The sequence below is a fragment of the Mustela lutreola genome, chromosome 11 (genome assembly GCF_030435805.1).
Source record: "Mustela lutreola isolate mMusLut2 chromosome 11, mMusLut2.pri, whole genome shotgun sequence".
In the NCBI taxonomy this organism is placed as follows: Eukaryota; Metazoa; Chordata; class Mammalia; order Carnivora; family Mustelidae; genus Mustela; species Mustela lutreola.
In genome coordinates, this window is record NC_081300.1 from 95,709,708 (window position 1) to 95,733,038 (window position 23,331).

A 23,331-nucleotide genomic window follows, 5' to 3' on the forward strand; every position below is an offset into this window, starting at 1 on the left:
GCTGTTCTGGCGACCGCGGCTCCGCGTGCGTGTGCCCGGGAGCGGGGCACCGGCTGGGGGCGCCCCGCGGCCTCTCCGCCCGCAGGTGCGCCGAGTGTGCGCGAAGCCGCGTGGGGGAGGGGTCCCGCGGCGCCCCGGAGCCCCGCCCCTCCCGGAGCCCCGCCCCAGCCGGGCGGGCCGGGCGAGGCTAGAGCTCGGGTCCCGGCTCCGCGGCGCGAGCTTCTCGCCTGTCCGTGGCTCGGCGTCCCGGCTCCGGTAGGTCCGCGGGGGGCGGGCTGAGCGGGCCCGGGGGCGCCTGGGGCCGCGGCTGCGGGGGCAGGCGTGTCTCCCCGTGCGGGAGGGGCCCGTGCCTCCGCACCGCCCGCGCACCCGCGAGGACGCTGGGTCTGGCGGCGCAGGCGGGGGTCGTCTCCTCGTCTCCCCGCGGGAGGCCGTCGGGGCCCGGCGGCCTCCTGCTGCCCCGCGGCTTGTGTCCGCCGCGGGGGCTCCGCTCCGGGCTCCGCCGACCCCGCCGGCCTTCGGCCCGCCAGCAGCCGGCTAGAGGCCGTCGGGAGGAGTGAACTAGCCCTTGGCACTTCCCCTTATTGAAGCGTGTCGGGACCTGGAGCTCCCATGGCCGAGACGGCTGTCGCCCCAGAGACACCAGCAGACCCTCAGGACTCGGCGCCGCTCTCGCAGGGGGGTCGTGCCCTCGCCGAAGCCCAGGCGCGGTTAAGAACCGGGCTCTTGGGGGCTCCCAGTACTGGGGACCTGCGCTGGGCAGGTACCGAACTGGGACTCGCAGCAGTGTGTGGGCCGGGGAGCCGGGGGTGGGGGGACGGCCCTGGGCCACACGTGGGGTGGGGGGCGCGGGGGCGCGCAGCGGGAGCTCCGGAGCCAAACCGCCGGCCCTGCGCCCCCCTCCGCCGCGGTGCGGGCCCGGGACTCCCCACCCACAGCTGCAGGTCCTCCCGCTCGCTGCTCCGCGGCCGCCGCGCGCGTCCCAGCTGCGGCGTGGGGCCGGGGCCGGGGCCGGGGCCGGGGCCGGGGCTGGGGCTGCGCGCGTCTCCTCGCCGTCTCCGCTGCCTTCTCCCTGCCGTAATCCATCTCAGCCGCAGCGGGAGGAACCTTTCAGGCGCTGTGACTTCTGCCGCCGCCTGTGCTAAATCCTCCAGCGGGTCCCTGCTGGGGTTACAGTAAACCCGAGCTGCCCCGCGCCCCTCGCCCTGGCCTTGAACGCCTGCCTTCCCAGGCCGGTGCTCCCCGTCCCTCCCCTCCCGGCGCTTCGGCCTCCTGCCCGCAGAGGCGGCTCCCCTCCCCCTCCTCCAGGAGCCTCGCTGAACGCCGCCCGCCACCCTTTCCCCGCGTCTCTGCGGTTGGGTCGCTTCGTTCAAAGCTTTCGGACCCACCACGGGCTGGAATCCTCCCGTCGCGGAAGGCCCTCGCGCGGCTTTCATGTCTCTGCACCGTCTGAAGTTCGGATTGGTTTTGTTTTGGTTTCTCTCCTCCACGTCCCTGGCAGCTGGAAGAGATGCTTTTGTCCCGGTGGCAGCAGGGTGACCGGGATGGGGCGACTGCGGGTGGACTGGGTGGAAGCAGAGGCCTGTTGGACTAGGACCACGTGGCGGTGGAGGTGAAGGGAAGGGGCTGGAGGCCTGGCTTTGCCGCCCTTGATCTTGGGCAGTGTCCCCCGCTAGCTTCCGCTTCTGGGCCTTCGCTCCGGACTGCGGGGTCCTTGCTGGGAGAAGCAGAGCTGCAAGAGGCGTGACTCGGGCCCGGCCACAGGGGAGCAGCCCGCACAGGCGTCCGGCTTTCCTACTTGCTTTCATGCCCTTGTGTGCAAGGGGTTTGTTCTTAAACCCCCTCTTAAGTGACTCCTCCAAGAAACTGGTGGGAAAGAAGAAACTTCTTTCCAGAAGCTGCAGGAAGAAACTTGAGGCGGACGTGAAGGGTTTGTCCTGTGGTTGCCTTTCCCTGGAGGAGCAAACTCTGTAAGGGCCACGCCCGGGGCTGTCCTCTCTGGGAGACCCTGCGCAGGGCCTGCCACCAACGGATCAGACCGCACACTTTTGGGGCAGGGCGATGGTTTTAGAGTCCCTGAATGTCGGGTTTTGTGCTTAGAATGAATCTGACTGGAAACTGAACTAGCTGTGTGTCGTTTTCACTGTAAGATACTCGAGTTTTCTGGGAAATGAGGAAAGTGCTCATGGTGCCTCAGGTTTCTGGTGTTTTATTTTTTTAAGTTAATATAAGTGATCTTGACACCCAGTGTAGGGCCCGCACTCACCACCCCAAGATCGAGTCCTATGCGCTCTTCCGACTGAACCCACCGGGTGCCCCAGGGTGCCTCGGTTTCAAAGCAGCTGCAAGTCCTCTGGGGAGAAGGTGCGCGAGAGCCCCCCGATGCCCACAGAAGGCAAGGGCTGGCGGAGCGGGTGTGCTTGGCCTGTCCCCTGGGAGAGGGACTCTGGAAAGAGCCAAAGGACTCGCTGGGAAGAGGAAATCGAAGACGGCCAGCAGGAACTTGGCTGCTGGGTGGCGGGCCGGGGAGGCAGAGGCCGGGCGGGGGCTGCGGCCGCTCACGCGCTCTCTCCCCGCAGGCCCTGCCATGTCCCGCCGGCTGGGCTGGCCTGTCCTGTACTGCCTGGCGGCGCTGCTGCTCGGCTGCCTGCTCTTCCTGAAGAAGGAGGCCAAGCCGGTGGGGGGCTCCGCGGCCCGCCAGCCCTTCTGGGCTCCCGCAGGGCCCCGCCGCAGCCAGTGTCCCCCCAACCACACGGTGGCTAACGTCTCCCTGTCCTTGCCTAGCCGTCACCGCCTCTTCCTGACCTATCGTCACTGCCGCAACTTCTCCATCTTGCTGGAGCCTTCGCGCTGTGCCGAGGACACCTTCCTGCTCCTGGCCATCAAGTCGCAGCCTGGCCACGTGGAGCGGCGCGCGGCCATCCGCAGCACGTGGGGCCGCGTGGGGGACCAGGCTCGGGGCCAGCGGCTGAAGCTGGTGTTCCTCCTGGGGGTGGCGGGCCCTGCGCCCCCTGCCCAGCTGCTGGCCTACGAGAGTCGGGAGTTCGACGACATCCTGCAGTGGGACTTTGCGGAGGACTTCTTCAACCTGACTCTCAAGGAGCTGCACCTGCAGCGCTGGGTGGCGGGTGCCTGTCCTCACGCCCACTTCATGCTAAAGGGAGACGACGACGTCTTCGTCCATGTCCCCAATGTGCTGGAGTTCCTGGATGGCTGGGACCCAGCCCGGGACCTCCTGGTGGGAGACGTGATCCGCCAGGCGCTACCCAACAGGAACACCAAGGTCAAGTACTTCATCCCCCCATCCATGTACCGGGCCCGCCACTACCCGCCCTACGCCGGGGGTGGGGGATATGTCATGTCTAGAGCCACCGTGCGGCGCCTCCAAGCGGCCGTGGAAGAGGCCGAACTCTTCCCCATCGACGACGTGTTCGTGGGTATGTGCCTGAGGAAGCTGGGCGTGAGCCCCACGCACCACGCTGGCTTTAAGACATTTGGAATACGGCGGCCCCTGGACCCCCTAGACCCCTGCCTGTACCGAGGGCTCCTCCTGGTGCACCGCCTCAGCCCCCTGGAGATGTGGACCATGTGGGCGCTGGTGACAGATGAGGGGCTCAGGTGTGCAGCGGCCCCCTTGCGTCCGCTCCGGGGGGCGGGCTGAGTGAGGAGAGCCCGCGCCGATTCTCCCCTCATGACGACAAACTGAGAACCGTGCCCCTTACCCTGAGAGTCTATAGGAAATGCTAACCCCGCTTTTGTACCCCCCCAACCTTGCTAACTCTGATTAAAAACACCGAAACCTCGCTTCACCTGTACCAAGTTTGGCTCAGCGAATGCGGCCAGGCCTCGGGTGCCGGTTGCTGGGGGCGGGGTGGGGGGATTCCTGGAGCCCCGTGTGGCTCTGCCAGTCTGGAAGTGAAGGAAGGAGGCTGCACAGGGCCCGGAGTATACACACCAACGGGTTCTTTTTGAAGTGCAAAACAAAACGATTATTCTCCTTCAGATACAATAGAGACGCTCGAAGGAACCGAGCAGCGCGGGCTGGAGTGTGTCCTGTTGAGCTCCAGGTAAACACTCCGCGTTCAGCTCCGGAACAGTAATGGGCTCCTGGCGCCTGGGCTCCAGCTGTCCTTACGGGCAACGGGGCCAGATCACAGAAGGCATCAGAAACACGTCAAAAGAAATCTTATGAACAGGCTCCCCTTTCCCCAAAACAACACACATTTCTGTGGGGGGAGCAAAGACTAAACCTTATCTGAAAATGTAAGACGGGAAAGGGACGTTAACCAGCTACTGAACTCGTGGGCACGACGAAACAGGACCCCCCTCTCCGGCCAGGCTGCTGAGCGGCGCTGGGGGGAGGTAGAAAGATGGGGGGTGGGAAGCTGTGCTGAGTGGGGTCCGCGTGGAACAGGGGGAGTGCCCCGGGGCCGAGAACCAGCTCCTCGCGTGGGGAGGCCAGGGGCCAGGCGCTCCCAGCTCACTAAGGCCTCCGGCCTGATGGGCCAGGGCGGGACCGCTGCTTCCCCTCCGTCCAGAGAAGGCTGGGCCGCCCCAGGCCGGATGGCAGCCGCCCCTGCTCTCCCCGGCTGAAGCGGCAGACGCGGGCAGCCGCTCGGGCGCTCAGTCCTCGCGCAGGTAGGCTTCCTGCTCCGGCTCGGCCCTCTCGTCCCCGTCCTCCCGGGTTTTCTGCCGGAGCTCCTCTGTCTGTGCTTCTGCCAACTTGGTTTCTGCTTTCTGGGAAAGCTGGCGCACTTCCTGCACCTGTGACTTCACCAGCTGGATGTGATTCCTGGCGGTGATCGAGGCCTGATCTGCTCCTGCCGAAAGAGGGGACGGTTGGGCTGGATGGTTGCACAGGGCGGAAGGCACGGGGGGGGGGGGGGGGGGGGGGCGGGGCGGGTGAGGAAAGCCTGGGGCTCCGTGGCTGGCTCCGTGGCTGGCATCCGAGCGCTTCCCTCTTGGAGACTTGCCCTGCGCGCCCCCCCCCCCCCCCCCCCGGTCCTCCCTCTCTCCGCACAGCAGAGACCTTTCTACCGCCACACCGAGGTCTGCGTCTTTCTCTAGCTACCAGCCGCTACATTAATAATTACAATTCCCACAATCTCTTTATAGCACACAGCTTAGTCCAGACGCCTTAGGAATTTACACAAGAAACACATTTCTTTTGGACAACTTAACAGCTCCGTGGAATTGTCAAAGACCTCTCATCACCCTACCCAATCTTCAGAGATAACCTCTGCTGAAGTTCAAAGGGCATGCTTCTCATCTTTTATACGTATGGAGCGCACAGAGAAATACTGTTATCTTTTGTGTCTTTACGTGTTGAACATATTTTTGCCATTTTTTTTCCTTTAAAAATGTTTTTGGGCTCTATCATCCTGTCTACCTGCTTCTAGTACATCACAGAGCTCTACCTATAAACTGATCTAGAGAAGATCTGGTTCTTTCCAACCTTACTGTATTAAGAATCTCAGTACAGTGTTAAAGGCACTGGAGAATTGTAAGCACCGCTCTTATTTCTGACCTTGATGGGAATACCTCTCATATTTACTAAGTAGAGTTACTTAACCTTTATCATGTTAGGAAAATTCTATTTGTAACTGTACTCAGGTTTATGGCATAAATGGGTACCTTTCACTGATGGCTTCAGGGCATGTACTGACATGACATGGCCGCCTTCCTCCTCTACTGCAGATAATCTCAAGTAGTGAGTTATGTTGATAGGTTTTTTCAGTATTGAAGCATCTTGTATTTTAAGGGTGAATGGCTGGCGACATTTGGCCTTACGTCCATATAAGTGATGCGGACCATAGTTTTGTTCCAGTGCTTACCTAGTACAGTTGGGGGTCAGGCCCATGCTGACTTTGTACAGTGACAACAGGTAGGAGACTGGCCATCATGCTCTATGCACTGGTATGCTTTCTGTAACACAGGAATTCTGTTTCTTGAAGATTTGCTAAGATTCTCCACAAAATAGCCTGGGTTTGGTGTCCGTTAAGATTTTTTTTTTTTTTTTAAGATTTTATTTATTTATTTGACAGAGAGAAATCACAAGTAGACGGAGAGGCAGGCAGAGAGAGAGAGAGGGGGAAGCAGGCTCCCCGCTGAGCAGAGAGCCCGATGCAGGACTCGATCCCAGGACCCCGAGATCATGACCTGAGCCGAAGGCAGCGGCTTAACCCACTGAGCCACCCAGGCGCCCCCGTTAAGATTTTTATTTATTGGGGCGCCTGGGTGGCTCAGTGGGTTAAACCTCTGTCTTCAGCTCAGGTAACGATCCCAGGGTCCTGGGATTGAGCCCCGCATCGGGCTCTCTGCTCAGCAGGGAGCCTGCTTCCCTCTGCCTGCCTCTCTGCCTGCTTGTGATCTCTGCCTGTCAAATAAATGAAACCTTTAAAATAAGTTTTTATTCAGAGAGCACGAGCAAGCGCAAAAGTTGGGGGAAGGGGCTGAGAGGAGAAAATCCTAAGCAGACTCCCCACTGGGCACACAGCCCCAATGGGGGCTCCCTCACAACCCTGAGATCATGACCTGACCAGAAATCCAGAGTTGGATGCTTAACCGACTGAGCCACCCAGACGCCCCTACGTCTGTAAATCTTCTTACATGTTTTATTTCACACGCATACGTCATTCCCAACTTCCTTATCCACTCATCTCCGGGTTGCTTCCATATCTTGGCTCTTGTAAATAATGCTGTAAACACTGGGGGGCATGTATCTTTTTGAACGTGTCTCTGTTTTCTTTGGGTAAGTACCCAGTAGTGGAATTAGTGGGTCATACTGTATTTCTATTTTTATTTTTATTTTTATTTTTTTTAAGATTTATTTATTTATTTGAGAGAGAGAGACAGTGAGAGAGAGCATGAGCGAGAAGGTCAGAGGGAGAAGCAGACTCCCCATGGAGCTGGGAGCCCGATGTGGGATTCGATCCTGCGATTCCGGGATCATGACCTGAGCTGAAGGCAGTCGTCCAACCAACTGAGCCACCCAGGCATCCCTCTATTTTTATTTTTTTGAGGAACGTCCATACTGTTTCCTGCGGTGGGTGCACCCACTTACATCCCGACTAACCGTGCGCAAGGGCTCCCTTTCCTCCCATCTGGCCAGCACTTGTTACTTCCCGCCTTTCTGACGGGAGCCGTTCCGACAGGCGTGCGGGGTTCTCTTGTGGTTTTGATTTGCATTTCCCTGGTTATTAGGGTTGTTGAGCATCTTTTCATGTGTCCGTTGGCCATCTATGTTTCTTTGGAAAAATATCTCTTCAGGTCCTCTGCCTGTTTTATTCTTTTTGAAGATTTTATTTGCGAGAGAGAGAGCGCACGCGCGTGTGCGCGAGCAGGAAAGGGGAGAAGGTCAGAGGGAGAAGCAGGCTCCCCGCAGAGCAGGGAGCCCGATGTGGGACTCGATCCAGGAACTCCAGGATCATGACCTGAGCCGAAGGCATCGGCTTAACCAACTGAGCCACCCAGGCATCCCTCTCTGCTTGTTTTTAAACTGGATTTCTTTTTGTGTGTGTGTTGCATTGTGTAAGTTCTGTATGTATTTTGGATATTAACCCCTTGTCGGATATATAATTTACAAAGTATCTTCTCCCATTCATTAGCTTGCCTTTTTGTTTTGCTGGTAGTTTCTTTTGCTCTGGTAAAGCTTTTAATTTCGGCGGGTGTAGTCCCAATTATTATTTTTTTGTTCCCCATACATGTGCTGTTGAGGGTGATGGCTGGCATTACTGCCTACGCTTGCTTTCAGGTTTATGGTTTCCAGCCTCACACTCGGGTCTTCAATCTGTTTATTTTTGTGGGCGCGGTGTCAAAGTGACCCGGTTTCACTCCTGAGTGTAGCTGTCCAGTCTTCCCAACACCATCTGTTGGGAAACAGACCGTCTTTTCCCCGCAGTCTTGCCGCCTTGGTCGCAGATCCGCTGAGCACACGGTGTGCGTTCACTTCCGGGCCCGCCCCCTCTCCTGTGGCGTCCATCAGTCTGTCTGTGCCCGTACCACACTGTCCTCCCGCAGGTGCGGAGTGTGCTTTGACATCCAGGACTGATACCTCCTGCTTTGTTCTACTTTCTCAAGATCACTTTGGCTAGTCAGAGTCTTGTATGGTTCCATACGAACTTGAGGATTATTCCAGTTCTGTGAAAAATGCTACTAGTACAGTGGCGGGGCTGCACGGACTCTGTAGCTTGTTTGGGAGAGCAGCATTATCTTAACAATATTAATTCTTCCAACGCGCGAGAGCATGGTGTGTCTTTACATCTCTGTTGTCTTCAATTTCTTTCCTCAGTGTCTCATAGTTTTGACAGTATGTGTCTGTCACCTCCTTGGATAAATTTTTCCCCAAGTATTTTATTGTTCTGGGTGCAACTGTAAATGGTTAAGATTTTTAAAGGATTTTCATTTATTTTGTGTGTGTGTGTGTGTGTGTGTGTGTGTGTAAGCGGGGGAGGGGCAGAGGGAAAAGGAGAGAGAAAATACCAAGCCGACTCCGTGCCCAGCAAGGAGCCCAACACAGGTTGCAATCCCACAACCTCGAGACCATACCTCAAGCTGAAATCAAGTGTCGGATTAGTCAGATTAGTTCAACCAACTAAGCCACCCAGGTGCCCCTTGTTAATCCTTTTTCTCCCCGCTCCCTTTAGTAAACCACTGAGTATGATGTTAGCTATGGGTTTTTCATATATGGCCTTTATTTTGTTGGGGGGGATGTTCTCTCTAAACACACTCTGTTGAGAGGATAGTATGACTGGATGCTTTATTTTGTCAAAAAAAAAATTTTTTTTTTGCATTCTTTGAGTTGCACCTATGGTTTTTATCCTTCCTCTTACTACCATGAGGTGTCACACTGATTCGCAGATCTCGAACCATCCTTTCATCCCTAGAATACATTTCATTTGATATTGCTATATGATCTTTTTAATGTATGACTGAGCTCAGTTTGCTAATATATTAAGATTTTACTTGACAAGTGTGCTCACATGAGCACAAGCAGGAGGGACAGCAGCAGAGGGAGAAGCAGCCTCCCACTGCGCAGGAAGCACGACTCGGGGCTGGATCCCAGGACCCCGGGATCATGACCTGAGCCAAAGGCAGAGGCTTAACGGACTGAGCCGTCCAGGCACCCCAGTTTGCTAATGTCTTATTGAGGATTTTTGCATCTATGTGCATCAGAGATACTGGTTTTTGGTTTTCTTTTAAATATTTATGAGAGAGAGTGGGTGTGTGTGTGTGGTGGGGTGGGGTGGGGTGGAAGTGGGATGGACGGAGGAAAAGGGAGAAAGCTGAGTGCGGAGCCTGGTGCAGGGGCTTGATCTTCTGACCGTGACATCCGGACTGGAACGGACACCAAGAGTAGGAAGGTGAAGGGACTGCACCACCCAGGCATCCCTGGTTTTCTTCTTTTTGCAGTGTCTTTGGTTTTGGTGTTGGGATAATGCTAGCCTTGTAGAGTGAATTTGGAAATTTTCTTTTGTCTTCTCTTTTTCAGAGTAGTCTGAGAAGAATAGGTATTTCTTTTTAAAATGTTTGGTGGAATTCAATTTGGTGAAGCCATCTGGCCTTGGACTTTTGTATGTTGGGAGGTTTTTTTTTTTTTTTTTTAAATTCCATCTCATTACTAATAATTTTTCTGTTCCAATTTTCTGTTTCTTCCTAATTCACTTTTTGGAAGTTTTTTTTTTTTTTTTTTAAATTATTTATTTATTTGACAGAGACACAGTAAGAGAGGGAACACAAGCAGAGGAAGTGAGAGAGGGAGAAGCAGGCTTCCCACTGAGCAGGGAGCCCGATGCGGGGCTTGATCCCAGGACTCCGGGATCATGACCTGAGCCAAAGGCAGATACTCAACAACTGAGCCACCCAGGCGTCCCAGATTTTCTATTTCTAGGAATTTAGTATTTCTTCTAGATTGTCCAATTTGTTGGCATATAGTTTTTCATAATGTTCTTTTAAACCTTTGTATCTCTGTGGTGTTCATTATTTCTCTTCCATTTCCAATTCTCAACACTTTTTTTTTTTTTTTAATGCGTCTGGTGAAGGTTTATCCATTTTGTCTATCTTTTGAAACAAAGAACTCTTGGCTTCATTTTCTTTTTCTTTTTTTATTCTTTGAGTAATCTCTATACCCCAATCTGGGGCTCAAACCCAAAAACCCAAGGTCAAGAGTCAATACCAGCCAGGCGCCCCTGGCTTTACTGATCTATTTTTTAAAATTTCCCATTTAGGCGCCTGGGTGGCTCAGTCATTAAGCATCTGCCTTTGGCTCAGGTCATGATCCTGGGGTCCTGGGATTAAGCCCCACATCCGGCTCCCTGCTGAGCAGGAAGCCTGCTTCTCCCTCTCCTACTCCCCGTGCTTGTACTTCCTCTCTAGCCCTGTCAAATACATAAAATCTTTAAAAAAAAAAAAAAAAAGTCCCATTTATTTTTGCTTCAATCTTTATTATTTTGTTCCCTCTACTAGCTTTGGGCTTTGTTCTTCTTTTTCTGGTTCCTTTAGGTGTAAGGTTAGATTTTTTTGAATTGTTTCTTGTTTCTTGAGGTAGGCCTGTGTTACTGCAAATGCAGAACTGCTTTTGCTGTGTCTCAAAGACTTCAGACCATCATGTTTCCATTTTTCTCCACGTATTTTTTGATCTTTGTTTTCTTGGTTGACCCACTCGTTTACATGTGTCTGTGTATTTTTCAAGTTTTTTTTTTTTTCTTGAAATTGATTTCTTGTCTCAATTCATAGTGGAAGGAAAATATACTTGGGAGGATTTCAATTTTAAACTTAAGACTTGTTTTAAGGCTTAACATATGAGCTATCCTGAAGAACTTTCCATGTGCACTTGAAAAGAATGTATATTCTGTTTTAGGTTGGGATGTTGTGGGTGTGAATGTTAGATCCATCTGGGCTAATGCATTCCAAGCCACTGTTTCCTTCCTTTCTGTCTGTATTGTCCATCCTTTGATGCAAGCGGGGTGAAGCCCCTTGTTATCACTGTGTTACTGTCAACTTCTCCCTTTCTGTCTGTATTTGCTATATACAGGTGCTCCTATGTTGGGTGTGTATTTACGACGGTTCAGTCTCAGATGGATTCCTTTATCATTATGTACTGCCCTCCTCTGTCTCCTGCTACTGTCGTTGTTGTTGTTAGGTCGAGCACACACACACACACACACACACACGCACACACACATGGGAAGTGAGGGGGAAAGGGAAAGAGAAATTTTTCTTCTTTAAAGGTTTATTTTAGAGGCACAGTGCTTGTGGGGGATGGAAGTGCAGAGGGAGAGACAGTGAGATCTCGAGCAGACTCCGAGCGGGGTGTGGAGCCTGACGCTGTGTTCAATCTCGTGAACGGAGCTGAAACCAAGAGTCCGTCAGATCCTCAACACACTGTCCCACCCACGTGCCCAAGAGAGAATCTTAAGCAGGCTCCAGGCCTCGTGTGGAGCCCACACAGGGCTTAATCTCATGACCCTTTGATCACGATCTTGGCCAAAATCAAGAGGCAGATGCTCAAGTGCCCGAGCCACCCCGGTGTCCCACTGTACACTTTGTTTTAGTCTGTTCATCTGGTAGAAGCAGCCCTACCTGCCCCCCCCATCCACATAGTGTATATATTTCTTCCATCCCTTCACTTTGTCTGTATGTGTCTTTAAGTCTGAAATGAGTCTCTTGAAGGAAGCTTATAAATGGGTCTTTTTTTTTTTTTTTAATCCAGTCACCCTATGTCTTCCGATTGGAGCACTTAGTCCATTTACATCTAAAGGTAGTATTAAGTATGTACTTACTGCCATTTTGTAATTGTTTTCTGGCTGTTTCTGTTTCTCTTCCTTTCTTTTCTCTTATGAGTTTGATGGTTTTGTTCCTTTGTTTATCTATTATAGATTTTTGATTTTGGGCTACCATTAGGTTCCTATGTAACATCTTACATGCACTGTCGTCTTTATTAAGGTGTTAGTAGCTTAAGTTCAAACACATCCTAAAAGCACTACATTTTTACTCCCCTGCCCCCCATGTTTTATGTAGGTCTTATTTTACATTTTGTATATCCCTTGAGTAATTTTTATAGATATAATAGATTTTTACTACTTTTGTGGTTTAACCACCATGCTTTTCTAAATGAATAATATTTTTACCAAATATATTTGCTTTTATTTGTGCAATTTCTTCCTTTCAGAATTTTCTTTAACACGTCCTATATGGCTGGGCTAGTGGTGACGAACTCCTTCAAACTTTTGTTTGGGAAACTACCTTTCCTTATGTTTTGAATGGGTATTCTGGGTATTCTTGGTTGTAGGTTTTTTCCTTTTAGCACTTTCCACATACTATGCCACTTCCTTCTGGCCTGCAAAGTTTGTGCTGAAAAACCAGCTATCAAATACCTGTTCTGGGGTATCCCTTGCCTGTAATGGTTTTGCTGTTTGTAAAATGGTTTATCATCACTTTGGCAATATTGTGTCCTGGTGCGGATCTCCTTAGGTTCACCTCATTAAGAGCTCTCTGTGCTTCCTGGACCTGGAGGTCTGTTTCCTTTTTCGGATTAGGAACGTTTTCTGCCCCCTTCTGTCTCTTCTTCTTCTGGGATCCCTATAGTGCAAATGCTATTACACTTGATGTCACCGAGTTCCCTTAACCAGTTTTCATTTTTTAATTTTTGCTGTTCAGCTTGTTTTCCATCACGGTGTCTTCCACGTCGCTGACCCATTCTTCTGCATCCCCTAGTCTGCTGTTGACTCCTTCTGGTGTGTTTTTTTATTTCGGTTAAATTCTTCACCTCTGACTGGTGGTTTGTTTTTTTGAGAGAGAGAGAGCGAGCAGGAGGAGGGGGAGAAAATCTCAAGCAGACTCTGTGCTGAGTATGGAACCCCGTATGGGGCTCGATCTCACAACCTGGAGATCACCACCTGAGCCGGAACCGTGTTGCCAGACGCTTAACCTACTGTGCCATGCAGGCACCCTTTTTAGCATTTTCTTTGTTAAAATTCTCTGTTCATCCACATTCTTCTTCAAGTCCAGTATCTTTATGAACATGACTTTGAATTCCTTATCAGGCACACTGCCCAATGACTGATACCCTCTGAACTGTTTTAATGTTCTTTTAGTCTTGAATCCTTACTCTGACACTTCTCTGCCAGCATTCTGGAGCAGCTTTCTGTCAATAATGATTTGATTTAGCTTTTTGTAATTTTCAATCTTCCTACATCATTTTGTTTTAGCTGTGATTTTTTTTTTTTTAAGATTTTATTTATTTGGGGCACCTGGGTGGCTCAGTGGGTTAAAGCCTCTGCCTTTGGCTCGGGCCATGATCCCAGGATCCTGGAATCAAGCCCCGCATTGGGCTCCCGGAGCCTGCTTCCCTTCCTCTCTCTCTGCCTACTTGTGATCTCTGTCCGTCAAATAAATAAAAATCTTTAAAAAAAAAAAAAAAGATTTTTATTTATTTGACAGTACAAGCAGAGGGAGAGGAAGAAGCAGGCTCCCTGCTGAGGCATGCAGGGCTTCATCCCGGGAGCTGGGATATGACCTGAGCTGAAGGAAGACGCTAACTGAGCCACTGAGGTACCACGGTCGGTGATTTTTTTTTTTTTTTTTAATTTAACATATTCAGTTACTGTGATGACTTATGTTGGAACTTGTTCTATTTGTTTTAAAACTTCCCTGTCTTAATTGAATTTACCAAGTTTTCTTTGTTTAGCACGGTCTAATGTTGAGCTGATGATGTCTACCTTTTCTTTTCAAAACAACTATCAGCATGCTTTCACTTCTTTCCTAAACTGATTTAACATTCGGAAGTTTTGACAAGTTTACAAGTTTTACTGAATTTTTTTCATTCTTCTATCTCAGTTCTTTCCTAATTTTTTTCTTCAAAAAGTGGTTTTTTTCAGAAAGCATATGCGGTTGGTAAACAGTATTTTTAGGTCTGAAATATTTCACTGGATGTAAAATTATAGGTTACTGACTTATCGCCTTATATCCAGGGTTGTTGATCAGAAGCCATATCAGAATATACTCCCTTCGTAGGTAAATCTCTTTTCTTATAGTTGAAGTATTTTTCTTTGTATGTTTTACATTGAGCCTTTTTTGTCATGATTTAAAGTGTGAACCCTAATAATCAGTTTTGTGAAAGTTTTTTTCCCAGATAATTGTTACACTTTTATTTTCCCTTTTCTCCAGCTCAATCTAAGGCTGCCTGGCAATGTTCACGCCAGGCTGCCCCAGCAAACGTTCCTGTTCACTGTATCTCGAAACCCTGCTCCTACGTCAGTTTCACCCTTCATTCCACCTGTGCCTCTAGGATCGCAGATTCCTTTAGTTAACTAAGACTTCTTTTTTGTTTTTAGTTTTAAAAATACATATTATATCCTTTTTAAGATTTGGTGCTACAGACCCTAGTCTATTATCTGAAAGTCAGAAAACAGAAATTTCTGTGAGCTACCCAGTTTGAGACCAATTCAGGTAAGAATAGAGTTTTCTTCAAAATATAGTTAAAAACCTTTAGCTCACGCCCACTGGGTGGATCGAGAGGTCTAGAAAACATCCTGGTGAATGCAGAACCGCATTTTCTATACAGGGACCCGGAGATGCAGAGGCTTTAGCACTGTGCTGAATGCCGGTGTGGCTGCTTCCTTACGCACCCAGCATATCTCAGTGCATTTCGTAACCCTTGGGTCCCCATTTTCTTCATGTGCAGACGTGGGGATGCTAATCCTCAGTTCCTTACATTACAATGCCTATAAAATACTTACTGCAAAGCATGGAACAGACCAGTATTCAATAAATGGTAGCTATTCCTCGTCCTGGATTTGTCACTGACTAGGAGTCCAGGTCTCCATTTCTCCCATCTATACAGGTTCACATCAACGGGTGGTCTCCAGTCTCCAACGTGCCACAGTACGCCCAGTTATCCATAAATACCGGGGTTATAAAAGGAACAAAATGCTTAAAAATGATTTAGATGCCATTATTCTAATGGGCAATAGCTGCATTGTTTTCTAGATACGGACTCCCTAGCTAGTGGAAATGGGGAACTTTCTCACAAAGGTACAGCCACGTGGGCCTTAGACGAATCTAAATCCCTCATTTTACAGCCAGACGAAAACTCAAAGGGCCCCTTGGCAGTACACTCTGAACCTACCAGTTTGGTACGCAGCTTCTGCCGCCATCTCTGAAAGACCAAGTGCAGTCAGCCAAGTGGTTTCCAGCTTCAAGTATTCTTGCTGTTTTGAAGTCATCTGTAAATTAAACATGGCACATGAGATAACACGAAGAGGTTAATGAGCACGTAACACGGGCTTATTCCAGACAGACTTAGAGCACAGTCACTGTTAGACAGCACAACGGGGCAGGGGCACTAATACAGAAATGTCCGTTAACGTTCTGCTTACCTCAACTCTGGCTCCTATGATCACCTGCCACACCTCATCTTCCTCCTGTGAATTCATTTTCCCAAGTAAACTTGTATATTGTCGGTACAAAGAAATTAAGGTATAAACAGCCTACAAATACAGAATAAAGTAAGTGAGGCATGTTCGGACCTGTGGGATTACACCCCAAGGGGAGAGAGTCCTGTTACAGCGACCCACTCTGTCCTTCCACGCCCCTGAAGCCGCACTACCGCGGCAGGTGGAGGCATTATCCCAGGACATACACACTTCCACTTGTCAAATTCTGTGTTTCTAAAAGTTTGTTAGGAATTCAGACAGAGAGATTACAATGTAGAGGAAAAACTCAGAAGGCAGAGGGGAAAACTGTGAAAAATGAAGGTACAATAGACCAATAAACAAGGGTTTGGATTATCCAGATACCTCTGTACGGGAGTAAGTGGTTTTCACACTGTCCCCACAGTGAAGCGCCTGGTGCTGCGAGTAGGAGACTCTCTAGACCCCTTTATTTGTAACTGCACCTAATCAGCTTGGTTTTGTCTTATAAACTGGGCTGCTGTATTTAAAGATTTTTCTTTCTCAGGGAGCCTGGGCGGCTCAGTCGCTGAGTGGCTTCCTTTAGCTCAGGTCGTGATCCCAGGGTCCTGGGATTGAGCCCCGCATTGGGCTCCCTGCTCGGCAGGAGGCCTGCTTCTCCCTCTCCCACTGCTTGTGTTCCCTCTCTCGCTGTGTCTCTGTCAAATAAATACATCTTAAAAAACCAATTTTTCTTTTCTTTTAAAAAGCGTTCCTGGAAAAAAAAATCTAAAAATCACTGCTTTAGGTCAAGGGCTCAACCAACTTTTGTTTTGTTTTAGGCTTTATAGGCCCTATAGTCTGTTACAACTCTTCAACCTACAGAAGCAGTCTTAGAAAATACAGAGAGATATAGACAAATATAGAACATAGAGACAAAGGAGGCTGGCAACACTCCAGCGTTGCCACAGCAACAGATACCCCGCTAGATTTGGTTTACAAGCCATAGTTGGCTAACCCCTGGTTTAGATCAAGACTCAACAGGAAGACACTTACCTTAGTATATTCAGTGATCGCTTCAATCAGTGCGTATGTGGTCTGCGAGAGAAAGGTGGAGGTGCTGTCTGTCACCAAAGACACAGCCCTCCTCATTAACGCGTCATTACTAAGAGAATGAGGTTCCAATTTCTGAAAGATATAAACATTTTCACTCAACTTCTAACCTGAAGCTCAAACTGAGAAACAAGTGAAAAACACTTGCCACACTGCAACTGCTTGTTTTCTTTTTAGGCTTTGTTCTGGCTCTTAAAGACCATATAGGAGCGCGCCTCCCATCTACTCGGATTCTTTATGCCATGTTCCAAAAAGCCAAGCATTTCTCTACATGAAATAAAAGTCTAGTAATTATAACCAACAAATCTGATGAAGTTATGATTCATTCATTACCACAGTGCTAGATGCTTGGGATATGAAGACACATAAGATATATTCTCTGTCCTCAAAGATTTCAGATGGGCAAGGGGAGGCGCTGGGGCTGAGAGAGAACTTGAACAATTAATGCAAATCAAGTACCATGGGAGCTATGGCCGAAGTTTGTGTATCTTTTTTTTTTTAAATTTTATTTATTTATTTGACAGACAGAGATCACAAGTAGGCAAGGAGGCAGGCAGAGAGAGAGGAAGGGAAGCAGATTCTCTGCTGAGCAGAAAGCCCGATGTGGGGCTTGATCCCAGGACTCTGGGATCATGACCTGAGCCGAAGGCAGAGGCTTTAACCCACTGAGCCACCCAGGCACCCCTGTGTATCTTTTTTTAAAGATTGTATTTATTTGAGAGAAAAAGAGCACCAGGGAGAGGAAGACCACCTGCTGAGCAGGGAGCGGGCCATGGGGATTGATTCCTGGACCCTGAGATCATGACCTGAGCCGAAGGCGGACACTAAACTGACTGAACCACCCAGGCGCTCCAGACGTCTGTACAAGCTACAAGTAGGGGCATGCATGAAAAACAGTCACTTCTGTATTGCATGAAAATAGCTTAAAGAGGCTTTACAGAGTTGATGAGGGATAAGCTGAGTCTAAGAAAGTAAGTGGGTGGATGGGGGAGAGCGATTCTGAGCAGAAGGAACAGTACAGTCCTGGGTAGGGGGTGGGGCTCTTCACTCTAACCTCAGCTATTTAAAAAAAAAAAAAAAAAAAAAAAGCCAATGTAACTATCTCAAGAGTTAAGGAAGTATGGCCACCTTAACTAAATTCAAGTATTCCCTGCTTTCTGAAAGTTTGCGTGACGTTTCTTTGCTTTAAAGGTATCTGACTGTATTCGTAGCTGACTTCAAACACCAAAAGTCCAGAGAGGATTTTCAGGTTTACAAAGAAAAAAAGCTGTCACTGGACTAAATGTTCTTTGCAAAAACCAAAGTGTCATAACATGAGCTTTTGGAAAGATACTCTTCACTGTATGCTGAATTATGAAAGGTTTATAAGAATGCTCTACTTGGGGTGCCTGGGTGACTCAGTGGGTTAAAGCCTCTACCTTCGGCTCAGGTCATGATCTCAGGGTGCTGGGATCGAGCCCCGCATCGGGCTCTCTGCTCAGCGGGGAGCCTGCCCCCCCACCTGCCTGCTTCTCTGCCTACTTGTGATCTCTGTCAAATAAATAAATAAAATCTTTTTTTTTTTAAATATATTTTTTAATTTATTTATTTGATAGAGAGAGATCACAAGTAGGCAGAGAGGCAGGCAGAGAGAGAGGGGGAAGCAGGCTCCCCGCTGAGCAGAGAGCCCGATGCGGGGCTCGATCCCAGGACCCTGAGATCATGACCTGAGCTGAAGGCAGAGGCTTAAACCACTGAGCCACCCAGGTGCCCCAATAAAATCTTTAAAAAAAAAAAAAAAGATGACTCTTAATCTCACAAAACAAACAGGGTTGCTGGGGGAGGGGTGTTGGGAGAAGGGGGGTTGGGTTATGGACACTGGGGAGGGTATGTGCTTTGGTGAGCGCTGTGAAGTGTGTAAACCTGGCGATTACAGACCTGTACCCCTGGGGATAAAAAAATACTTTTATAAAAAATTAAAAATTAAAAATTAAAAAATAAGAAAAAAGAAAAAGTTGTCAGTCAAGAAATATTTGACACATGAACAAATCCAGAATTTTCCTTTACAATTAAGTAAGCATTACGTATCTTGCACTGAAGGTACAGAAAGAGTGAAAAGAATATTATTTCTGCTCACTGGAAGCTAACTTTGATATACTCTAACTTACATCTTAATAATACATTTTCTTTTAATCTCAGCGGAGGGCTTGATCCCACAACCCTGAGATCACAACCTGAGCCTAAACCAAGAGTCAGATGCTTAACCGGCTGCACCGCCCACACTGCATCTAACAAGTTTTCACTTGCACCCAGCAGCCCAGGTGTTACCACTTTTTTATAGATGAGGAGATGGAAACTCCGAATATTCTGTTACAGAAACTCTCCCAAAAAGTCACATTATCTAGACCTTAAACCACACCTTCGTCAATGTTTGTGCCCTTTCTGTGATGCTCTGCTGACTCAGGGGAGTGCAATCAACCAGTATCAGACTACAGCACGAGTGGTCAGAAAGACGGAGATCACTGTTGGTCAGAAACTCTGAAAGGCATTAAAAAGAGGTGGGACTTGGGCCTGAAGATAGCCAGGATGAGAACTGCCAGGCAGCCTGGGGAAGAAGAAATAATGAGGAGAAGAATACATCCACTGCATTCAGGGAACATCCGGGGATCTGACCTGGTCACAACAAAGGGCACGAGGGAGGGGAGAGCGCCAGGAGTCGAGGACGCGGAGAGCACAGTGGGGAGCTGCTCGGTTCCGAAAACAGAAGTGGAACTACTGTTCCTGCAGGAAAATGACCTGAGGCTCCTGTCAGGTGGCCCAGGACCGAGGTAACTGGGGCTGAAGAAAAGTGTATGAACTGAGAAAGGACAAACCCAGAAAATTCGTTTTAAGGGAAGAAGAAATGCTATCCTAATTGTGGCAGAAAATGGCCTGGTGCTCAAGTAAGGGTTTTAGAATCAACAATTCATGAACAAGCAGAGATTGGGCTCATGAGAAAGCCTCAGAAGATGCTGCAAAGACTTGTGATCAATGGAGCTGATCTTTTTTTTTTTTCTTCTTCTAAGAATTGTATTTATTTATTTGAGAGAGAGAACACAAGTGGGGAGGGGAGGAGCAGAGGAAGAAGGAGAAACAGGCTCCCCACTGAGCCCGCTTCTGGGCTTGATCCCAGGACACTGAGATCAGAACCTGAGCCAAAGGCAGGCGCTTAACTGAGCCACCCAGGCGCCCCTGGAATGGATCTTGTGATAAACACACATTTAAGTATTAGAACTATTTTGTCAAACTGGGGTTTGCTAGTTTCCTATTTAGCTCTTTCTCAGAAAGCATATAATCAGTGATCTTTTTAATAAGGTACCACTTTCATATCACCTCCCTGCCAACTCCACCTAGATGTCTACTACATGCTTTAGACTGTCATTTCCAAAACTGAACTCTTGATTTCATCCTCCCAAAACGTACCACCCTCCCCTCCAACAAATGCTAACTCCATTCTTCCAGTTGCTTAGGCTTTTTAAAAGATCCTGGAATGGGGCACCTGGGTGGCTCAGTGGGTTAAGCCTCTGCCTTCGGCTCGGGTCCTGATCTCAGGATCCTGGGATGGAGCCCCACATCAGGCTCTCTGATCAGCAGGGAGCCTGCTTCCCCCTCTCTCTGCCTGCCTCTCTGCCTACTTGTGATCTCTGTCTGTCAAATAATAAACAAGATCTCTTTTAAAAAATTTAAAAAAGGGGCGCCTGGGTGGCTCAGTGGGTTAAGCCGCTGCCTTCGGCTCAGGTCATGATCTCAGGGTCCTGGGATCGAGTCCCGCATCGGGCTCTCTGCTCAGCAGGGAGCCTGCTTCCTCCTCTCTCTCTCTCTGCCTGCCTCTCTGCCTACTTGTAATCTCTGTCAAATAAATAAATAAATCTTTTAAAAAAAAAAAAAAAAAAAAAAAAAAAAAAAAAAAAAAAAAAAAATTTAAAAAATAATTTAAAAAAAATCCTGGAATATACTCCACATTCAATCCATCATTATCTTGTGCTGACCACATTTGGTCCACTTCTCCCCACCTACACTGGTGCCTGCCTACTCAAGCCTGGACTAGGGCAACAATCTCCCATTGGTCTTCCTAGTTTCACAAAGCAACCTTTAAAAACTCATGTGAGGGGCGCCTGGGTGGCTCAGTGGGTTAGGCCTCTGCCTTCGGCTCAGGTCATGATCTCAGAGTCATGGGATTGAGCCCCGCGTCGGGCTCCCTGTTCAGCAGGGAGCCTGCTTCCTCCCTCTCTCTCTCTGCCGGCCTCTCTGCCTACTTGTGATCTCTGTCAAATAAATAAAAAAAATCTCTAAAAAAACAAAACAAAACTCATGTGAGATTTTAACAACCTTGTGTTAAAATCCTCGGTGGCTGCCTTTTCTGAATAAAATCAAAAGCCTTACGATGGCTCAAAAGGACAAAACAGTCTGACCCTCAGCTAATTTTCTGGCTTTGTGTGTTATGCTTTCTCATTCCACTCCAGCCACAGTAACTTTTGCTGGTCAAACATATTGGGTAGACACACCTGCTTTCTAGGCCTTTGCACTCAAGAGTTCCTTCTGCCAGGGAAACTCTACTCCAAGATATTACCACGGCTTATTCTTTCAGACCATTCTGATCACGACTTTCACATCACCTTATCACATCCTCTCTTTTCCCTAGAATGTTTGTTTTTTTGGGTTTTTTTGAGAGAGGGCGTGGGGGGGCCGCAGGGGCAGAGGGAGAATCTTTTTATTATTTTTTTTTTTGTAAGATTTTATTTATTTGAGAGAGAGAGAGGACAGTGGGAGAAATAGACTCTCTGGCGATCAGAGAGCCTCATGTGGGGCTCGATCCCAGACTCCAGGATCATGACCCGAGCAGAAGGCAGTTGCTTAACCAGCTGAGCCACCCAGGAGCCCCGCAGAAGGAGAATCTTAAAGAGCCTCCATGCCCAGGATGGAGCCCCATGCAGGGCTAATGTGGCCCGATCTCATGGCCCTGAGATCATGACTTGAGCCTAAATCAAGAGTCAGATGCTTGGGGCACCTGTGTGGCTCAGCAGGTTGAGCTGCAGACTCTTGATTTCAGCTCAGATCATCATCTCTGGGTTGTGGGATGGAGCCTGGGATAGGGTGCTACGCTCAGTGCAAAGTCTGCTTCTGCTTATCCCTCTCCCTCTGTTACTCACCCCACCCCACCCCGCATACATTCTAAAACAAATAAAATCTTAAAAAAATAAATAAATAAAAAGAGAGTCAGACTCTTAACTGACTGAGCCTCCCAGGCACCCCCACCCCCACCCCAGAATGTAAGTTTTACGAGAGCAGCGTATGGCACATTAAAGTTGCTCAATAAATTTTTGTTGAATGAAAGATTATTTTGTTGACAGACTATAATATCCCCTTTCTTATTCTCCGCCCTCTTTACACAATTTGACCACCCTGACATACTGTTCCTACCAAATGGGACAGTTAAAAATGCAAACATTACTAGATCTGTTCAGCTATGAGACGATGATGCTGGTACAGGAGAAAGTAAACCAGTGTTGCGAACACTGGGCAACACGAACAGCTTGCCTGATGGCTCACTGCCCAGGTGAGACTTCAGGAAGGCCCAGCACACTAAGCGACACCCAGCGGCGCTACAGTATTTTTACCTGTGCAATGGGAACCGCACACAGGGTCACGCCAAATCCAACCGCCACAGTTTTGTGCCATGGTCTTATCAATTCTGAGAAGCAGCGCTTCTTGAAGTTAGTCACGACAGGAACACACTGTCTGTACCTAGAAACACAAGTCGGACTTAGGAAGGCAGGAACTACCAATCTGTACGTCTTCAGTTCGCAGGGGTTGGAAACTCACACTCGGCCAAGCAGGCGCCCACACGAAGATGCTGGGTCTGCCTTCCAGACGACAGGGCTCGGTGGGGAGCTGTGAGTCTGGAAAGCCCCGACTCGCTGGAAGGAGCAGCTGCTACCCAACTCCCGGGCACCTGGCCGCGCGGGGATGCGGGCACAGTGATCTCGAAGTTTAACCGGCAACAGGTGCGGAAGTTTAAAAGACCGTCTCAGAGCTTTTTTAAAACCTCGGGTCAAAAGAAAAAAAAAAAAAAAAACACTGCCGCAGGCAGCATGCAGCTCCGGACCTCCGAGGGTCCCCGCTAGGCCACAGCTGGAACGGGGACTGACCAGCTCCCCTCCCGCCCGCAGAGAAAACTTGCTCTCGTAACCCGCCGCTCGCCCGGGCGGCTCCAGATCTCCCTCCAGTGACGGCGACGGGCCAGCGGGAATTCGAGCACAGGCCGAGGCTCCCCAGAAAGCCAACCCGAGCCTGCGGAGGGGGCGCACCGGCGTTCACCCAGGGGAATAACGGAAAAGCCGTCAGTGGGAAAGAAACCCCGGCTTTGGCCCCGGGAGGCGGGAGGCAGAGTCGGGACGTCCTCGGGCCAGAGAGGGGCGGGACGCAGCGGCCCGCTCGGCCGAGAAGCGAAAGGAGCGCCAGCTAGACTGGCGCTGCCCTCCCGGCCACAGCGCTACCTGCGGCGCCTCCCCCTTTGGGGTACTGCCCTCATACCCGACCGCAGCGGTACCTGAAAAGGGAGGCAACGCTCCGCGACAGCCAACTCCTCAGAGCCGCCATCCCGCGGCGGCCGGACGCCAGACGTACACGCCGGAAGTGACGCCGCTTCCCGAGCGGAGGACGGGGCGCGGCCTCTTCTTGAGTGGGCCTGGCCCCATGACCACACCCCAACCCGAAGGAGCAGTCGGGATTGGACGGGAGGTAGGGAGGGGGCGGGGCTTAGGGTAACGGCGGTAACGGCTGCGGCGAACGCCCAACCGACCCGGCTTCC

General features: G+C 49.7%; 2 protein-coding genes across 7 annotated transcripts; one reads left to right on the forward strand and one right to left on the reverse strand.

Annotated features, from left to right (window-relative positions):
• Nucleotides 1-4: 4 nt before the first annotated feature.
• On the forward strand, nt 5-3,803 carry B3GNT4 (UDP-GlcNAc:betaGal beta-1,3-N-acetylglucosaminyltransferase 4). 5 transcript variants are annotated; one of them, XM_059140959.1, is made up of 3 exons: nt 1,016-1,970; nt 2,249-2,395; nt 2,580-3,803. In XM_059140959.1, exons 2-3 carry the CDS (start codon nt 2,383-2,385, stop codon nt 3,659-3,661), a joined length of 1,095 nt encoding a protein of 364 aa, XP_058996942.1. In that variant the 5' UTR covers nt 1,016-1,970; nt 2,249-2,382; the 3' UTR covers nt 3,662-3,803. The 5 variants fall into 5 exon arrangements, with proteins under 5 accessions (XP_058996947.1, XP_058996945.1, XP_058996942.1 ...); XM_059140963.1 differs by having other exon boundaries at nt 2,249-2,364; XM_059140964.1 differs by lacking the exons at nt 1,016-1,970; nt 2,249-2,395 and adding an exon at nt 5-85.
• A 140-nt stretch (nt 3,804-3,943) lies between these two features.
• On the reverse strand, nt 3,944-23,236 carry DIABLO (diablo IAP-binding mitochondrial protein). Of its 2 annotated transcripts, none has more exons than XM_059140965.1 (6): nt 23,071-23,236; nt 22,139-22,265; nt 16,446-16,577; nt 15,378-15,488; nt 15,128-15,224; nt 3,944-4,820 (listed from the first exon to the last, which is right to left on the reverse strand). In XM_059140965.1, exons 1-6 carry the CDS (start codon nt 23,118-23,120, stop codon nt 4,624-4,626), a joined length of 714 nt encoding a protein of 237 aa, XP_058996948.1. In that variant the 5' UTR covers nt 23,121-23,236; the 3' UTR covers nt 3,944-4,623. The 2 variants fall into 2 exon arrangements, with proteins under 2 accessions (XP_058996948.1, XP_058996949.1); XM_059140966.1 differs by having other exon boundaries at nt 15,378-15,422; nt 23,071-23,183.
• Between the last annotated feature and the right edge of the window lie 95 nt (nt 23,237-23,331).

Bases quoted from the DNA above. Each gene is read 5' to 3' on its own strand.
- DIABLO (XM_059140965.1), bottom strand. From the start codon at position 23,120: ATGGCGGCTCTGAGGAGTTGGCTGTCGCGGAGCGTTGCCTCCCTTTTC. The intron at 22,266-23,070 runs GTACCGCTGCGG...TTGTGTTTCTAG, and splicing joins AGCGTTGCCTCCCTTTTCAG to GTACAGACAGTGTGTTCCTG. The intron at 4,821-15,127 runs GTAGGTTCAGAG...CTCTTTCGGCAG, and splicing joins AGAAGCTGCGTACCAAACTG to GAGCAGATCAGGCCTCGATC.